Genomic DNA, 14329 nt, shown 5'->3' on the forward strand with positions numbered 1-14329 from the left:
GTAAGTTTAAGCCCCACATTGGGTTTAGAGATTACTTAAAAATAATAAAATATCTTTTAAAAAAAGAATATTGTTAAAATGTTTACATGACCCAAAGCAATATATAAATTTAATGCAATCCCAGTCAAAACACCAATGAATTATTCAAAGAACCAGAACAGACAACCCTAAAATTTGTATGGAACCACAAAAGACCCCAAATAGCCAAAGCAATCTCGAAAGAGAAAAACAAAACCGGAGGTATCACAATTCAAGACTGCAAGATACACTACAGAGCTGTAGTAATCCAAACAAGATAGTACTGGCACAGAACAGACACATAAATCAATGGAAACGGAAGAGAAAACCCAGAAATAAACCCACAGTTATATGGTTAGTGGATCTTTAACAGAGAGGCAAGAATATGCCTTTTCCAGGGGAAAAGTCCCTTCAACAAATGGCACAGGAGCTAGGGCTAAGCGGTTACTTCTTTCCAGTACTTCTTGGTTCTTAAATTTTCTGATTGTATTTGAGTATAGATGTCAGTGACATTTCATAATTTGAAAATTCCTTGCTGCTCTTAGAAATGTTGAGTCTAGTGAAAATTACATTGTCATAAGAGAACTGTGTTTTGTTTTTGTTTTTGTTTCCTTTTTTAAAAGTTGTGCTATTATTGGTTCTAAGCGCCTTGGAATATTACTGCTTTGTGAAAGTACAGACTGAACGCAGCACCCTCCTTGTACCTCGTACATTTATAAACCTGGGTATCTTATTATTTGAGATTTCTGCATTATGATAGAAATCTAGTAGCTCAGTTAGAGGGGAGGGGCAACCTGCTGCTAGATAGGTCTGACTAAGTGCCATATTTGTCTGGGTAAGATTTGTGAAACACAACCTCTGTGCATTTAAAAAACAAATTAGTTATACATCACATAGTAGACAGCCATTAAATTATTTTATAAGTTCATTCATGAAGAAGGACCTTTTTTACAGACTGAAAAGAAAGATTTTCATAGAGATATCTATATGATCAAGAGAGTTCGTTTTTTATTTGTTTTACTAGTGCTACAAACTTGGTAGTGGTAACTTATTTGCCTGATTAAAGAAAACTGTAGTTTTCTTTCCTAAGACTTGTTGCTAAATGCCAACAGACATTTATGAGTTGTACATTTGATCAGATTGTTAGTTTTTTCGGTTTTCTCTCTTTTGAAAACCTTTGAATAAAATATCTGAATTGTTTTTTAATGGCATAGGAAAACTGGTCAGCTGAATGCAAAAGAATTAAAGTGGACCGCTTTCTTCCACCATACACAAAAATAAATAAACATTATTTCACTAGGCAAGGTAGAAAAGCTGAGTTAATAACTGATCCTGGGGCAGCCCGGGTGGCTCAGCGGTTTAGTGCCACCTTTGGCCCAGGGTGTGATCTGGAGACCCGGGATCAAGCCCCACATGGGGCTTCCTGAATGGGGCTTGTTTCTCCCTCTGCCTGTGTCTCTGCCTCTCTCTGTGTGTGTCTCTCATAAATAAATAAATAAATCTTTTTAATAAATAAATAAATAACTGATCCTGGCCCCTAATGAGTTAGTCCAGGGAATACATAAATAAGTAGGAGATAAGTTATTTCTACTGTAACATCCTAAAGGGAGAAAGAAGAGTGAAGAACTAGACCCAATTATGATAGGTGGTGAGAAGTCCTTGCAAAAAGACTGAACTGGGGATGCCTGGGTAGCTCAGCGATTGAACATCTGCCTTTGGCTCAGGAAGTGATCCTGGTCTGGGGATGGAGTCCTGCATTGGGCCACAGAAAAGAGCTGCCCACAAGCTACTTGCTCAGGGGAGAGTTCAGGAGTGTAGCATCCTCCTCTGTTTCTCTTTGAATAGGTAAATGAGATTGTGCATGCTGTAGCAGCCAAGCCATGGCCCAAGTGGAATCATTATCATTACATCCTTAACCACGTGGGAATCACTACCATCACATTTATGATCAAGATACACCCTGAAGTCCCAGAGCCAAAGGTAAGAAATCATGACGAGATTGGAGTTTGTTGAGTTTGTTTCCACCACTTCCTTCTGAGAACATCACATCTAGATGAAACTGGTTCTTTGCCTTTTTAGAGGTAGCTATTGAATGCACACATGGGTGGGGTTAGGAAGGATCAGAAAATATTGTATTTCTTGCCCTTAATTCCTCTAGTTAACTCACAGGCTAACAGAAAGAAAAAAAAAAAAAACAGAATAAGAATGGTTTAAATTTTTTATTCATACATTCATTTAGTCTTCACTAATACAAGCACTACTTTAGGTGTGTGGGATACAATGGTGGATAAGATATAGTCCATGTTCCTAAAAAAAAAAAACCAACTGTTAGAAAAAGATGAGACGTTATAATCCAGTGTCATCAACAGAATGATGGTCCCCCTCAGTGCTGCCTCCTGTATCTTTTAAACAGTACTCCCTACTTATCTATGTCCAAACTCCACTTAACAGAAATAATAAAGTTCTTCTCATTTTTGAGGCATTTGTGCCTAAAATAATTGCAGAATCAAGCACATAAATGGCTTCAGTAAACTTTCCTCAGATTGACCACCATTGTGAAATTAACAAGCAAATCACACGTTCACAACATAGAAACAATATGGTCATATATGAATTTATTCCATCATGTCTATGCACACCCAGAAAAATTAAATTCAGCCAAGGCCAGGTCTTTAGGTGGTGAAGGGTTAAGAAGCAGAAAGCACCACCCTGTTCTCATCCCCTTTTACAATTCATATTCTCACAATCAGCATTATCCTTCAGGATACAGCTTTATCTGTGAAGTGCCGCCATTAGGATAAAAATATATTATCAAGAATAAGTAACATGCGAACCCACTAGCACACATCAAAGCCCTGTAACACATTAGCAATAGTATATATATCTGTATGGATTATATCAGATCAGATCATAACATAGAGGAAAGGTACATTTTTGACAGAGATAGTGGGAATGGGGTGAAGGAGGCAGCATCAGTCACTAGAGTGAAAAGTACTAAAAAAAAAGTTTTATTTCACAAATGTCCCTAGATCTGATCTTTAAACTGTTAACATAATATCCAAACACTCAAAGGGAGTCCAGCAATACACCATCAATCCTAGGGACATTGCGCTAATCTTACATCAAATGCCATGTCCTAGAAGGTTCAGCATTCACAAAATACACACTCATGGCTCTGCCATCACTCAGAGGCCTGCTCCCTCTTTCTACGGAGCCTTATGACAGATCCAACCCATCAACGTCTGACCCTCTTGCAGACCCACGGCAAAAGAACTTCACAGCTAGAGGCTCGGAGACCAGCTTCGCTGAAGGTACCACACTTCTGTATCAAGCTGTTTGAGAGAATACTGTAAGAAATCAGAAAAGTCAATCACTTAAGGGAACATGAGAATAAAGGAGCTGCAAGGCATGAAGGCATAAAAACAGAGCCTGTTCATGAGCCTCTCTTTAAAATGTCATTTTTTTTTTTTTTTGGCTCTCATCCGTCATTCATTTCCTCCCATGTTCCCTAGTTCATTTTCTTACCTTTTCCTCTCCTCTCCATCTCTTATCCTTGATCTATTTCCCCAGTCATATCATTTCTCTTCCCCTTCTCTCTTTCTTCCCCCCTTGTTTTGAATCCCCTTACCTTGAGTGGTTTAAGGCTGATCCATCTTCCCACCTCCAACCAGAACTGTTCCTGAGACCAATCCAGTAGTAGTCCTTTCTGAGGAAATTTTTAAGCAGGCTCTAATGGAGAGATTGAAGATGATAAAAAAAAAAAAGGTTAAGAGAATGTAGAAAACCAAAGAAGAGATTCAGTGTCATGATCAAATAATTATTCCTTACACTCCCTCTCATTACCATTATTATGGACTGAATGTTCATTTCTCCCCACAATTCATATGTTGAAGCTCTAACCTCTAACATGATGGTAACTGGGGTGGGGCCTTTGGAAGGTAACTAGGTTTAGATGAGGTCATGAACCCCTCATTAATGATGGGATTACTGCCCTTGTGAGAAGAGACCCCAGTTCAACCTCCCTCTTCAGGAGGGAATACAACCAGAGGGTAGCTGTCTGCAAGCCACAAAGAAGGTTCTCACCAGCAACTGAACCCGTCAACACCTTGATCTTGGACTTCCCAGCTTCCAGAACTGTCAGACATAAATGTCTGTGGTATAAGCCACCTAGTGATACTTTGGTTAGCAGTTTAAGCTGATTAAAACCACCTCCTAGTCCAAATAACTTAATCTCTCTTTTAAACTCTAATTCTAGAGATGCATTGCAGAGTGGAATATTTCCTAGAATTGAACTTTCTATCTATAATTGCATTTTTATAATGTGAAAGATAGATAAATATTACATCTCTGCTTTCCGTTGTAAGTTCCTCCTTGATTAGATGAAGTACTTAGTAAATATTCAAATAACTTTTACAGAAAAAAAGCTAAATACCACTATAGAAGCAGTCATCTTTCTCATTATCATTTAATACATAAGTTATTATTAAGTCTGTAGCAATATTCTTGTTTTTTTCCCAGTACTACACTCCCATTTTCCACATTCTCATCAATCTTGAATATGACAAGAAAAACAAAAACAGTTCTTAGGGAAGCAAGCATAAAATAAAGTTAAGCTGTCTGCACCTCTATGTTCTATGCTACCACTAGAAGAGAGATAACAGATTCTTTGCTCTATAGAGTCTGACATTGAAATGAAGGAGTTTATACTCTAAGGCAATTGCCTCAGTAACTGGAATAAAATAAAGGATAAATCCCAGAAGATTAATTCTGTGGTAGGATTTGGTGTTTACAATAAACATCACCTCAGCTTTGAAAATTGCTTTCATAGCAGAGACTTTTCTTGTGATGCTGAATTTTCAATGTGATGTTAATGTTAACAAGTAATGTGTTTGTTCATGAGTAAGAAGGATAAAACTGTAAGTCTGAAGATCAACATATTGATGGAAAATACTTACATATAAAATAAGAAGCTCACTATTTGTATATGTTTCAGAGTACAAATGAATGTTTAGAGGTATCCATATGTGTCTTAACAGATACCAAAACCCTTGGGTTACAAGTGGTAGGTAAGTATGCACATGTACAGTAGCATTTGTGAACATTTAATAACTGATGTCTCTGTGTGTCCAGCAAATACTGTATGTATAATTAATGAGATAATTAATGCCTGGCATCTTCTCAATACTTCTTATTCTTAACCCTGGATGTCACTGTAAATCCCTTATGGAAAGAAAAAAGGAAAATAAGAAAGCATCTAAATTATATCCCCGTTCTTCCTATGTTGTTCCCAGGAATCCTGTATGTTAATTGTTTTGTTTGGTTGCCTGGTTGGTTTGGTTTTCTCTGAGTTAGAGTTTGACATGATAGATCAAGGCCATAATTTGAAAAAGGCCATAATTTGTTTCTGTGATCATATACTTCCTGACCATTTGTCTCAAGCCTCCTCCCTAGATTAATGCTTTGAGATAACCAGGCATTTCATTTGGCAGTGGCCATCATGAGAGCATTGTATTCTCAAATTCGGTGAACTTGTTTTGATCTCTCTTCTCACTCTCTAAAATTATTGTTTGGAGGAACGGAAACTCAAAAAATAGCAGTGATATATGTTAATCCACAGTAATTTAGTGGTAAGACTTGGACTAGAACCCAACGTCTTCCCCTAGTACCCAAGGCCTTGTCTCTACTTAGTCCATCTCTCTGCAACCTACTTCTCTTTAAACTATGCTTTCTCAGAGCATCTGGCTGGCTCAGTCTGTAAAGCATGCAACTCTTCATCTCAGGATTATAAATTTGAGTCCCTCATTGGGTGTACAAATTACTTAAAAAATAAAAAATTTTTTAAAATAAAATAAAATAAACTGTGCTTCTCTAGCTCTGAAAAAATCATGAGACTCCTAGAAAATGTCAAGAAACATACACATTCAGCTAAGAGACTACATTCTCTTTGATGAAACACACCAAGAAGACAGCTTACACTTATATTAGAACATTAGATTCCAATATTATTTACTTTCTTGGGGTCCCAGTGTTGCCACAGATCAGGCTGACATATGAATAAGGATATCTACTAAAGCTAAAACATCACATTTGTCTCTCATTATATCCAAAGTTAGATATCCTAAAACCGAGGCTGGGCGAGGAAGACCCAACATGGCAGAGTACTCTTGGAACTCCTCAGGCCATCTGAAAAACCTCCTCTAGAGGTTTTTGAAAAATCAAAGAAAATTACTGCTTTCTTCAAGTTTCAGGAAAAAATGTTTTTAAACTTCCTAATTTTCCTCTAACATTATACATTTTTGTTCATTTAAACATATCAATAATTTCTAATAATGGCTTAATTAGTTGAATACTTTTTGTTGTTGTTGTTCATAACATCCTATTGTGCTTTTATTTTTTTCTAATTATTATTTTTTTTAGTTGAATACTTTTTGAAGAAAATACTCTTTTTTTTATCCAGCAACCACTAAGATATTAGTTTTTACATTGTTTTTATTGGAAGATGGTTACCAAAGGATAAGAATTCAAGGACTTTTCTCTTAACTATGTCTGGACTAGTTTCCTTTACTTACTTGGAGACTATCATTGGTATGAAAAGGAGACTATCATTGGTATGAATAAAGAATTTCTCCTAAAGTAAAGAGAAGCATAAAGCTTCTTTGCATTCCCAGGAAAGACATTAAAAGAGGATGTCTTAGTTCTGGCTGCTATAACAAATTACCATAGACTGGGTGACTTAAACTATGGGCACTTAATTCCCAGAATTCTGAAGGCTGGGACATTCAAGATCAAGTTTCTGACAGATCTGGTATCTGGTGAGAGCTTACTTCCTGATTTGCAGATGACCATCTTCTCATTGTATCCTCACATGGCAGAGAGAAGAGAGACAAGCGCTCTCATGTTTCCTCTTATAAGGGTATTAATCCCATCATGAGGGACCCACCCTCATGATCTAATTTCCCAAGGACCACATCTTCATATGCCACCACGTTGAGGATCAGGATTTCAATATATGAATTTTGGAAAGCACGAACATGTAGTCCATAACAGAAAGAACAAGTCTTTCATGCTACTTCCCATTTTAGAATTACTTCTATTTTCTCTTCATTGAATTTCAATCTTAGTTTCCATGGAAGAAACATGGTTGCAGTGGCTTCTAAATGAAACATTTGAAAAATCTGTAAAACTTGCGTATCAATACTTCCTTCCCAAATAATCTATCTCCTGTTATAGCTTTGTTCTCTCAAGATAGGGTATCCTGAAAACAATTATGTCTTATATTTGTTTTACATTAAGGTTTTCAAAATACCTTTGTATCCATTCCTAACTTCATCTGAAAAGTATGGCATTTAGGAAAACAAAACAAAAACAATATACTGCCATCTATCACTAACTCTTCACCACTATCTGAGGATTAAAAAATTGCTTAATCTGGCTTAGCCTTAATTTTCTTAAGAGGACTTAGTTCAGATATTCTCAAGGCTTTTTTTTCCAGTTATAAAATAAAACCCTAATTAACATGGTGGAGCAGAAGGGGACCCTAGATTTGCCTCGTGCCACAAACACAGCTAGATAAATATCAAATCATTCTAAATACCCAAGAAATTGATCTGAATGCTAAGAGAACAAACTGCAGAACTAGAGGAAGAAAAGAAACCACACCAGGGGATGTAGGAAGCACAGAGACATGATTCTGGGGAGAAAAGAAATGCAGGTGCTTCAGAGGAGATGGAGCCTTGATCTTGGAGAGAGAGAAAGAGACAAGAAAGTGAGAAAGAGAAAGTAGTACACAGGGAATTGCACAAGAGAAACACTTCCCCTAAACCACTGACTGGGAAAACTAGAGCCGCTGACCATCTTAAGTTTTTACAATCAGGGAAGCCCAAAGTCTGAAGCTTCAGAAGTCCATTAGCCACCAGTGGAGCCTTTCGGCCATAACAGTGCTTCTATGGGGGAAGGAAAGCAAAGACCTGGGACCAGACAGCATGGTTTGAGGATCCCCTTGGTTGCATCGGAAGAGACAGTTCCTCTTCTTGGAGTGCATTTGGGAAAGGAGGCTCAGCCTCTCAGGGGACAAAAGAGCTGGTGGGCACCAGTGTGCTGCTCTGTTCATTAGCACAGGAACAGAGACACCTGCTGAGGGCAGCAAATCTTGATGCTGGCTTTTGCTGAGCTTTACCATAAACTCCAAGCCACTGTGCAATCATGTGACTACTTTTCTGGGACTAAAGGGCACCAACTGCAGTGTGGCAAGACCTTCCCCCAGAGGATCAGCACCATGTGATCTGTGCTGCTGGGGCTCCTAAAATTTGGAGTTTTGAAACCCAGCCATAAACCTGGGATAAAACACAGAAGTACCATGCCATGGGGTGGGCAGACGGGTTGGCCACAGACAGGGTGAAGGCAGATATCTGACGGAAACCAGTAATACAAGAGGAGAGACTGTTTGCTCTGTGAGGGCTTCCTGAACAGTGGCAGGCTCTGCCTCCCTGCACCCTATAGGTGCATCTTTACTAGGGTAAGTCAGCCTGACAACCAGCACAGCAGGCTCTTCCCCCAGAAGACCAGCACAAACCCCTCACACACCAAGTCTATTGACCATAGAAGTGCTGCAAAGCTTCAGCTCTAGGGGAAATAAGATCTAGCCCCTTTAAAAGCAGACCAAAACACACCTAGTTAAAAATTTAAAACTTGCCGCACTGTGGACAAGGTCCAAACACTCCCTACTGCAGGCAAGGAGAAACTCAGCAGAGGACTGACTTGAAGGAAGGAGCAGCCAAAACACAACAGCACAGTGCACACGCTGAAACATTTCCAAAGCACCAGGCCTGGGATGCCTCAGTGGTTGAGCATCTGCCTTTGGCTCAGGGCATGATCCCGGGATCCTGGATCAAGTCCCACATCAGGCTCCCTGCGAGGAGCCTGCTTCTCCCTCTGCCTATGTCTCTGCCTCTCTCTCTATGTGTCTCTCATGAATAAATAAATAAATCTTAAAAAAAAAAAAAGCACCAGGCCCTAGACAGTATAGGACCTCTTCTTAATATAGCCATTACTTTCAGGAGCATGAAACATAACAGGCTTTCCTAACATACACAAAAACAGCGACCTACACAAAATGACAAGACAGAGGAATTCACTCAGAAAGAAAGAACAAGAAGTGATAACCAGGGAACTAATCAAAACAAATGCAAACACGCCTGAACTAGAATTTAAAACAACAATCATGATGATACTAGCTGGGCTTGAGAAAAGCATAGACGACACCAGAGAATCCCTTTCTGCAGAGATAAAAGAACTAAAAACTTGTCAGGCCAAAATAAAAAATGCTATAGCTGAGATGCAAAATTGACTATATGCAATGACAAGGATGGACAAAGCAGAGGAATGAATCAGTGATACAGAGACATAATTATGGAAAATAATGAAGCGGAAAATAAGAGGGGAAAAAAGTATTGGATCACAAATGTAGACTCACGAAACTCAGCGACTCCATAAAGGATAATAAAATTCATATCATAGGAGTCCCAGAATAAGAAGAGAGGGAAGGGGGGGCAGAAAGTTTATCTAAACAAATTATAGTTGAAAACTTCCCTAATCTGGGGAAGGAGACAGTCATTCAAGTCCAGGAAGCACAGGAAACTGAAACTCTCACCAAATTCAACAAAAGCTGACCAACACCAAGATATGTCATAGTACAATTTGCAGTATATAGAGATAAGGAAAGAATCCTGAAAGTAGTAAGGGTAAAGAAATCCCTAACCTATAAAGGAAGATAAATCAGGTTAGCAGTAGCTCTCTCCACAAAAACCTGGCAGGCCACAAGAGAGTGGCATGATGTATTCAACATGCTGAATGGGAAAAATATGCAGCCAAGAATACTTTACCTGATGAAGCTATCATTAGAAGAATAGATAAAGATCTTCCCAGACAAAAAGTCAAAGAGTTCATGACTACTAAACCAGCCCTGCAAGAAATATTAAAGGGGGCCCTTTAAGTGGGAAAGAAAGACCAAAAGCAACAAAGACTAGACAGGAACAGAGAAAATCTCCAGAAATAGCAACTTTACAGGTAATAATATGGCACTAAATTCTTATCTATCAATAATTACTCTGAATGGAGGTGGACTAAATGCTCCAATCAAAAGATATAGGGTATCAGAATGGATTAAAAAATCAAGACCTATCTATATATTGCTTACAAGAGACTCATTTTAAACGAGTGTAATGACACCTCCAGATTGAAAGTGAGGGTATAGAGAACCATATATCATGCCAATGGATGTCAAAAGAAAGCCAAAGTAGCCATACTTATATCAGACAAACCAGATTTTAAACCAAAGTCTGTAACAAGAGATAAAAAAGAGCATTATATCATAAGTAAGAGGTTTATCCAACAAGAAGATCTAACAATTGTAAATATTTATGCCCCAACTTGGGAGCACCCAAATATATAAATCAATTAATAACAAACATAAAGAAACTCATTGAGGGACGCCTGGATGGTTCAATGGTTTGGCACCTGCCTTTGGTGCAAAAACAGTACCACAGATCAAAAATACTAAGAGCTGGTTCTTTGAAAGAATTAATCAAATTGATAAACCCCTATTCAGACTTATCGAAAAGAAGAGAGAAAGAACCCAAATAAATAAAATCACAAGTCAAAAAGGAGAGATCACAATCAACACCACAGAAATACAAACAATTATAAAAGCATATCAAAAAAATTATATGTCAACAAACTGAGCAATCTGGAAGAAATGGATAAATTCCTAGAAACATAAAACTACCAAAACTGAAACAGGAAGAACTAGCAAATTTGAGTTAAACCCATAACCAACAAAGAAATTGAATCATTAATCAAAAATCTCCTGACAAACAAAAGTCAGGGCCAGGTGGCTTCCCAGAGGTATTTTACCAGACATCTAAAGAAGAGTAAACACCTATTCTTCTCAAACTGCCCCAAAAAATAGAAATGGAAGGAAAACTTCCACATTCATTCTATGAGGCCAGCATTAGCTTGATTCTGAAACTAAAAAGGAGAGTTATAGGCCAATATCCCTGATGAATATTGATGCAAAAATTCTCAACAAGATACTACCAAGTGGAATCCAATAGTACATTAAAAGATTATTCACCACAATCAAGTAGGACTTATTCCTGGGCTTTAGGGGTGGTTCAATACTCGCAAATCAATCAACATGACATGCCACATTAATAAAATAAAGGATAAGAACCATATGATCCTCTCAGTGGATGCAGAAAAAGCATTTGACAAAATACAACATCTATTCTTATTCTTGATAAAAAAAAAAACCCTCAACAAAGTAGGGATAGATGGAACATACCTCAATATCATAAAAACCATATATGAAAGACCTGCAGCTAATATCATCCTGAATGAGGAAAAACTGAGAGCTTTTATTCTGTAGTCAGGAATAAGACAGGGATGTCCACTCCCACTATCATTATTTAACATAGTACTAGAAGTCCTAGCCTCAGCAAATAGACAAAAAAAGAAATAAAAGGCATCCAAATTGGCAAAGAAGAGTCAAACTCTCACTACCCACAGATGACATGATACTTTGTAGAAAACCCAAAAGATTCCACCAAAAAATTACTAGAATTGATACACAAATTCAGCAAAGATATAAAATCAATGTGTAGAAATCTGTTGCACTTCTATACACCAATAATGAAGCAGCAGAAAGAGAAATCAAGACAGTCTCTTCAACAAACGGTGTTGGGAAAACTGGACAGCAATATGCAGAAGAATGAAATTGGACCACATTCCTACTTCATACACAAAAATAAATTCAAAATGGATGGAAGACCTAAATGTGAGACAGGAAACCATCAAAATCCTAGAAAAGAATACAGGCAGCCACCTCTTTGATCTCAGCCACACAACTTCTTACTAGAGACATCTCCAGAAGCAAGGGAAACAAAGGCAAAAATGAACTATTGGGACTTCATCAGGATAAAAAGCTTCTGCATAGTGAAAGAAACAATCAATAAAACTGAATGATGACCTATACAATGGGAGAAGATTTGAAAATGATGTATCTTTTTTTTTTAGTCTTTCTTTCTTTCTTTCTTTCTTTCTTTCTTTCTTTCTTTCTTTCTTTCTTTCTCTTTCTTTAACAGAGAAAAAGTACAACGAGAGGGGAGCAACAGGCAGTGGGAGAGGGAAAGGAAGCAGGCTCCCCACTGAGCAGGCCCCATGTAGGGCTCCATCCCAGAAACCTGGGATCATGATCTGAGCTAAAGGCATTTGCCTAACTGACTGAGCCACCCAGGCACCCCACAAATGACATATCTGATAAAGGGTTAGTATCCAAAATCTATAAAGAACTTATCAAATTTAACACCCAAAAAACAAATAATCCAGTTAAGAAAATGCCAGAAGACTTGAATAGACATTTTTCCAAAGAAAACATCCAGATGTCTAAGAGACACATGAACAGATGTTCAATATCACTCATCATCAGGGATATACAAATCAAAACCATGATGAGATACCACTGCACACCAGTCAGAATGGCTAAAATTAACAACATGGTAAACAACAAATGATGATGAGAATGTGGAAAACGGGGAACCCTCTTGGACTGTTGGTGGGAATGCAAACCCACCAATAACTACTGTAGCCACTTTGAAAGCAGTATGGATTGTCCCCAAAAAGTTAAAAATAGTACTACCCTATGACCCAGCAATTGCACTACCAGGTATTTACCCAAAGTTACAAAAATGCTGATTCAAAGTGTGCACATGCACACTGATGTTTATACCAGCATTATCAACAATAGCCAAATTATGGAAAGAACCCAAATGTCCATCAGCTGATGAATGGATAAAGAAGAGGTGGGGTGTGTGTGTGCTTATATATATATATATTTATATATATATAAATGATACTCATGTTTATATGAATATACATATTCACATATATAATAGGAATATTACTCAGCCATCAAAAAGAATGAAATCTTGCCATTTGCAATAACATGGATGGAACTAGAGGGTATTATGCTAAGCAAAATAAGTCAGTCAGAGAAAGACAAATACCGTATGATTTCACTCATATATGGAATTTAAAAAACAAAACGGATGGACATAGGGGAAGCAAAGAGAGAGAGAGAAACAAAGCATAAAAGACTCAACAATAGAAAACAGAGGGTTGATGGAGATAGATGAGTGAGGAATAGGCTAGTAGGTGATGGGTATTAAGGAGGGCACTTGTGATGAGCACTGGGTGTTATGTGTAAGTGATGAATCACTAAATTCTATACCTGAAACCAATTTTACCATATGTGTTAACTAATTAGAATTTAAATACAAACTTGAAGCTTTAAAAAAAAAAAAAAACCCTGAAAGATGCACAAGTTTTATCATCCTCTTCTTTACAGAGGAGTAAAAAAGTTCACCTTGGTCAAAAGGCTTACCCAAGGCTCCGCATTGAATAAGCATCTAAATTTTCTCTCCCAGTGCTAAGCTTTCATATATGAGGCTCTCCCCTTCTAGTGATAAATAAGATCATATTGTGCCCCTGATTAATACTTTCTGATGGTTTCCTCTTTCACACAGAACAAAATATAAAGTTTCTACTATGTATATTATAAGATTTTCCATGATCTAGACCTTGCCAACCATTTTATTCATTTACTAGCTTCCAGTCATATGACCCTTCTTTCAGTTCTTTTAACATGCCAAGGTCATTTTTACTTTATGATCTTTACATAGCTTTTCCCTCTGCCTGAAATACCCTTTCCCTAGATTTTCCTATGGGTGTCATTCAGGCCTAGGTCCCAGCTCCAATGTTACCTCCTTAGATGGCCAACATCCTTGGCCAATCTAAAGTAGTACCTACATTTACTGTTTCACTTTCTTCAAAGCATATATCACCATGTTAATTACTTCGTGGATGTCTGTCTTTCCTCTGACTAAAATGTAAGCACCCTAACAGCAAGAATTCTTGATTATTACTGTAACCCCGCCACCTAGGAAAATATATGAAAGTATTTACTTTAGAGTTTGTAATGTTCAGTCATATTTTAGAAAAAAATGCAAAACCTAAAGTCAAAATGGAGACAGAACTTAGATAAAATCAGATACAGCATGACTCAGTGCCATACTTTAGGTCAATATTTATGCATTATACACACATAGACATGGTTCTACAAGTAATATTTTTAAATTGTAATTTAGATATTATTAAGGCATAGAACATACTCCTTAAAATTCTAAACTAAGATGGTTTGTGGGATATATCTAAGTTATTTCAACTCCTATGGAAATAAATTAATAATATCTCAAAG

The 14329-nt window shown here is 37.5% G+C and overlaps 1 protein-coding gene across 7 annotated transcripts in view; it reads right to left on the minus strand.

The window, feature by feature from the left end:
• Positions 1-2222: 2222 nt before the first annotated feature.
• Positions 2223-14329, minus strand: part of KLRG1 (killer cell lectin like receptor G1) — a 45027-nt gene continuing 32920 nt past the window's right edge. For all 7 annotated transcript variants that reach the window (XM_072799116.1, XM_072799121.1, XM_072799117.1 and 4 more), the window contains 2 exons: positions 3647-3747; positions 2223-3365 (listed from right to left, as the gene is read on the minus strand). In XM_072799116.1, the coding sequence (XP_072655217.1) occupies positions 3254-3365; positions 3647-3747 (213 nt within the window). In that variant the 3' untranslated portion in view covers positions 2223-3253. The remainder of the gene's footprint in view (positions 3366-3646; positions 3748-14329) is intronic.

Source organism: Canis lupus, chromosome 25 (genome assembly GCF_048164855.1).
Source record: "Canis lupus baileyi chromosome 25, mCanLup2.hap1, whole genome shotgun sequence".
NCBI classification, from domain to species: Eukaryota; Metazoa; Chordata; class Mammalia; order Carnivora; family Canidae; genus Canis; species Canis lupus.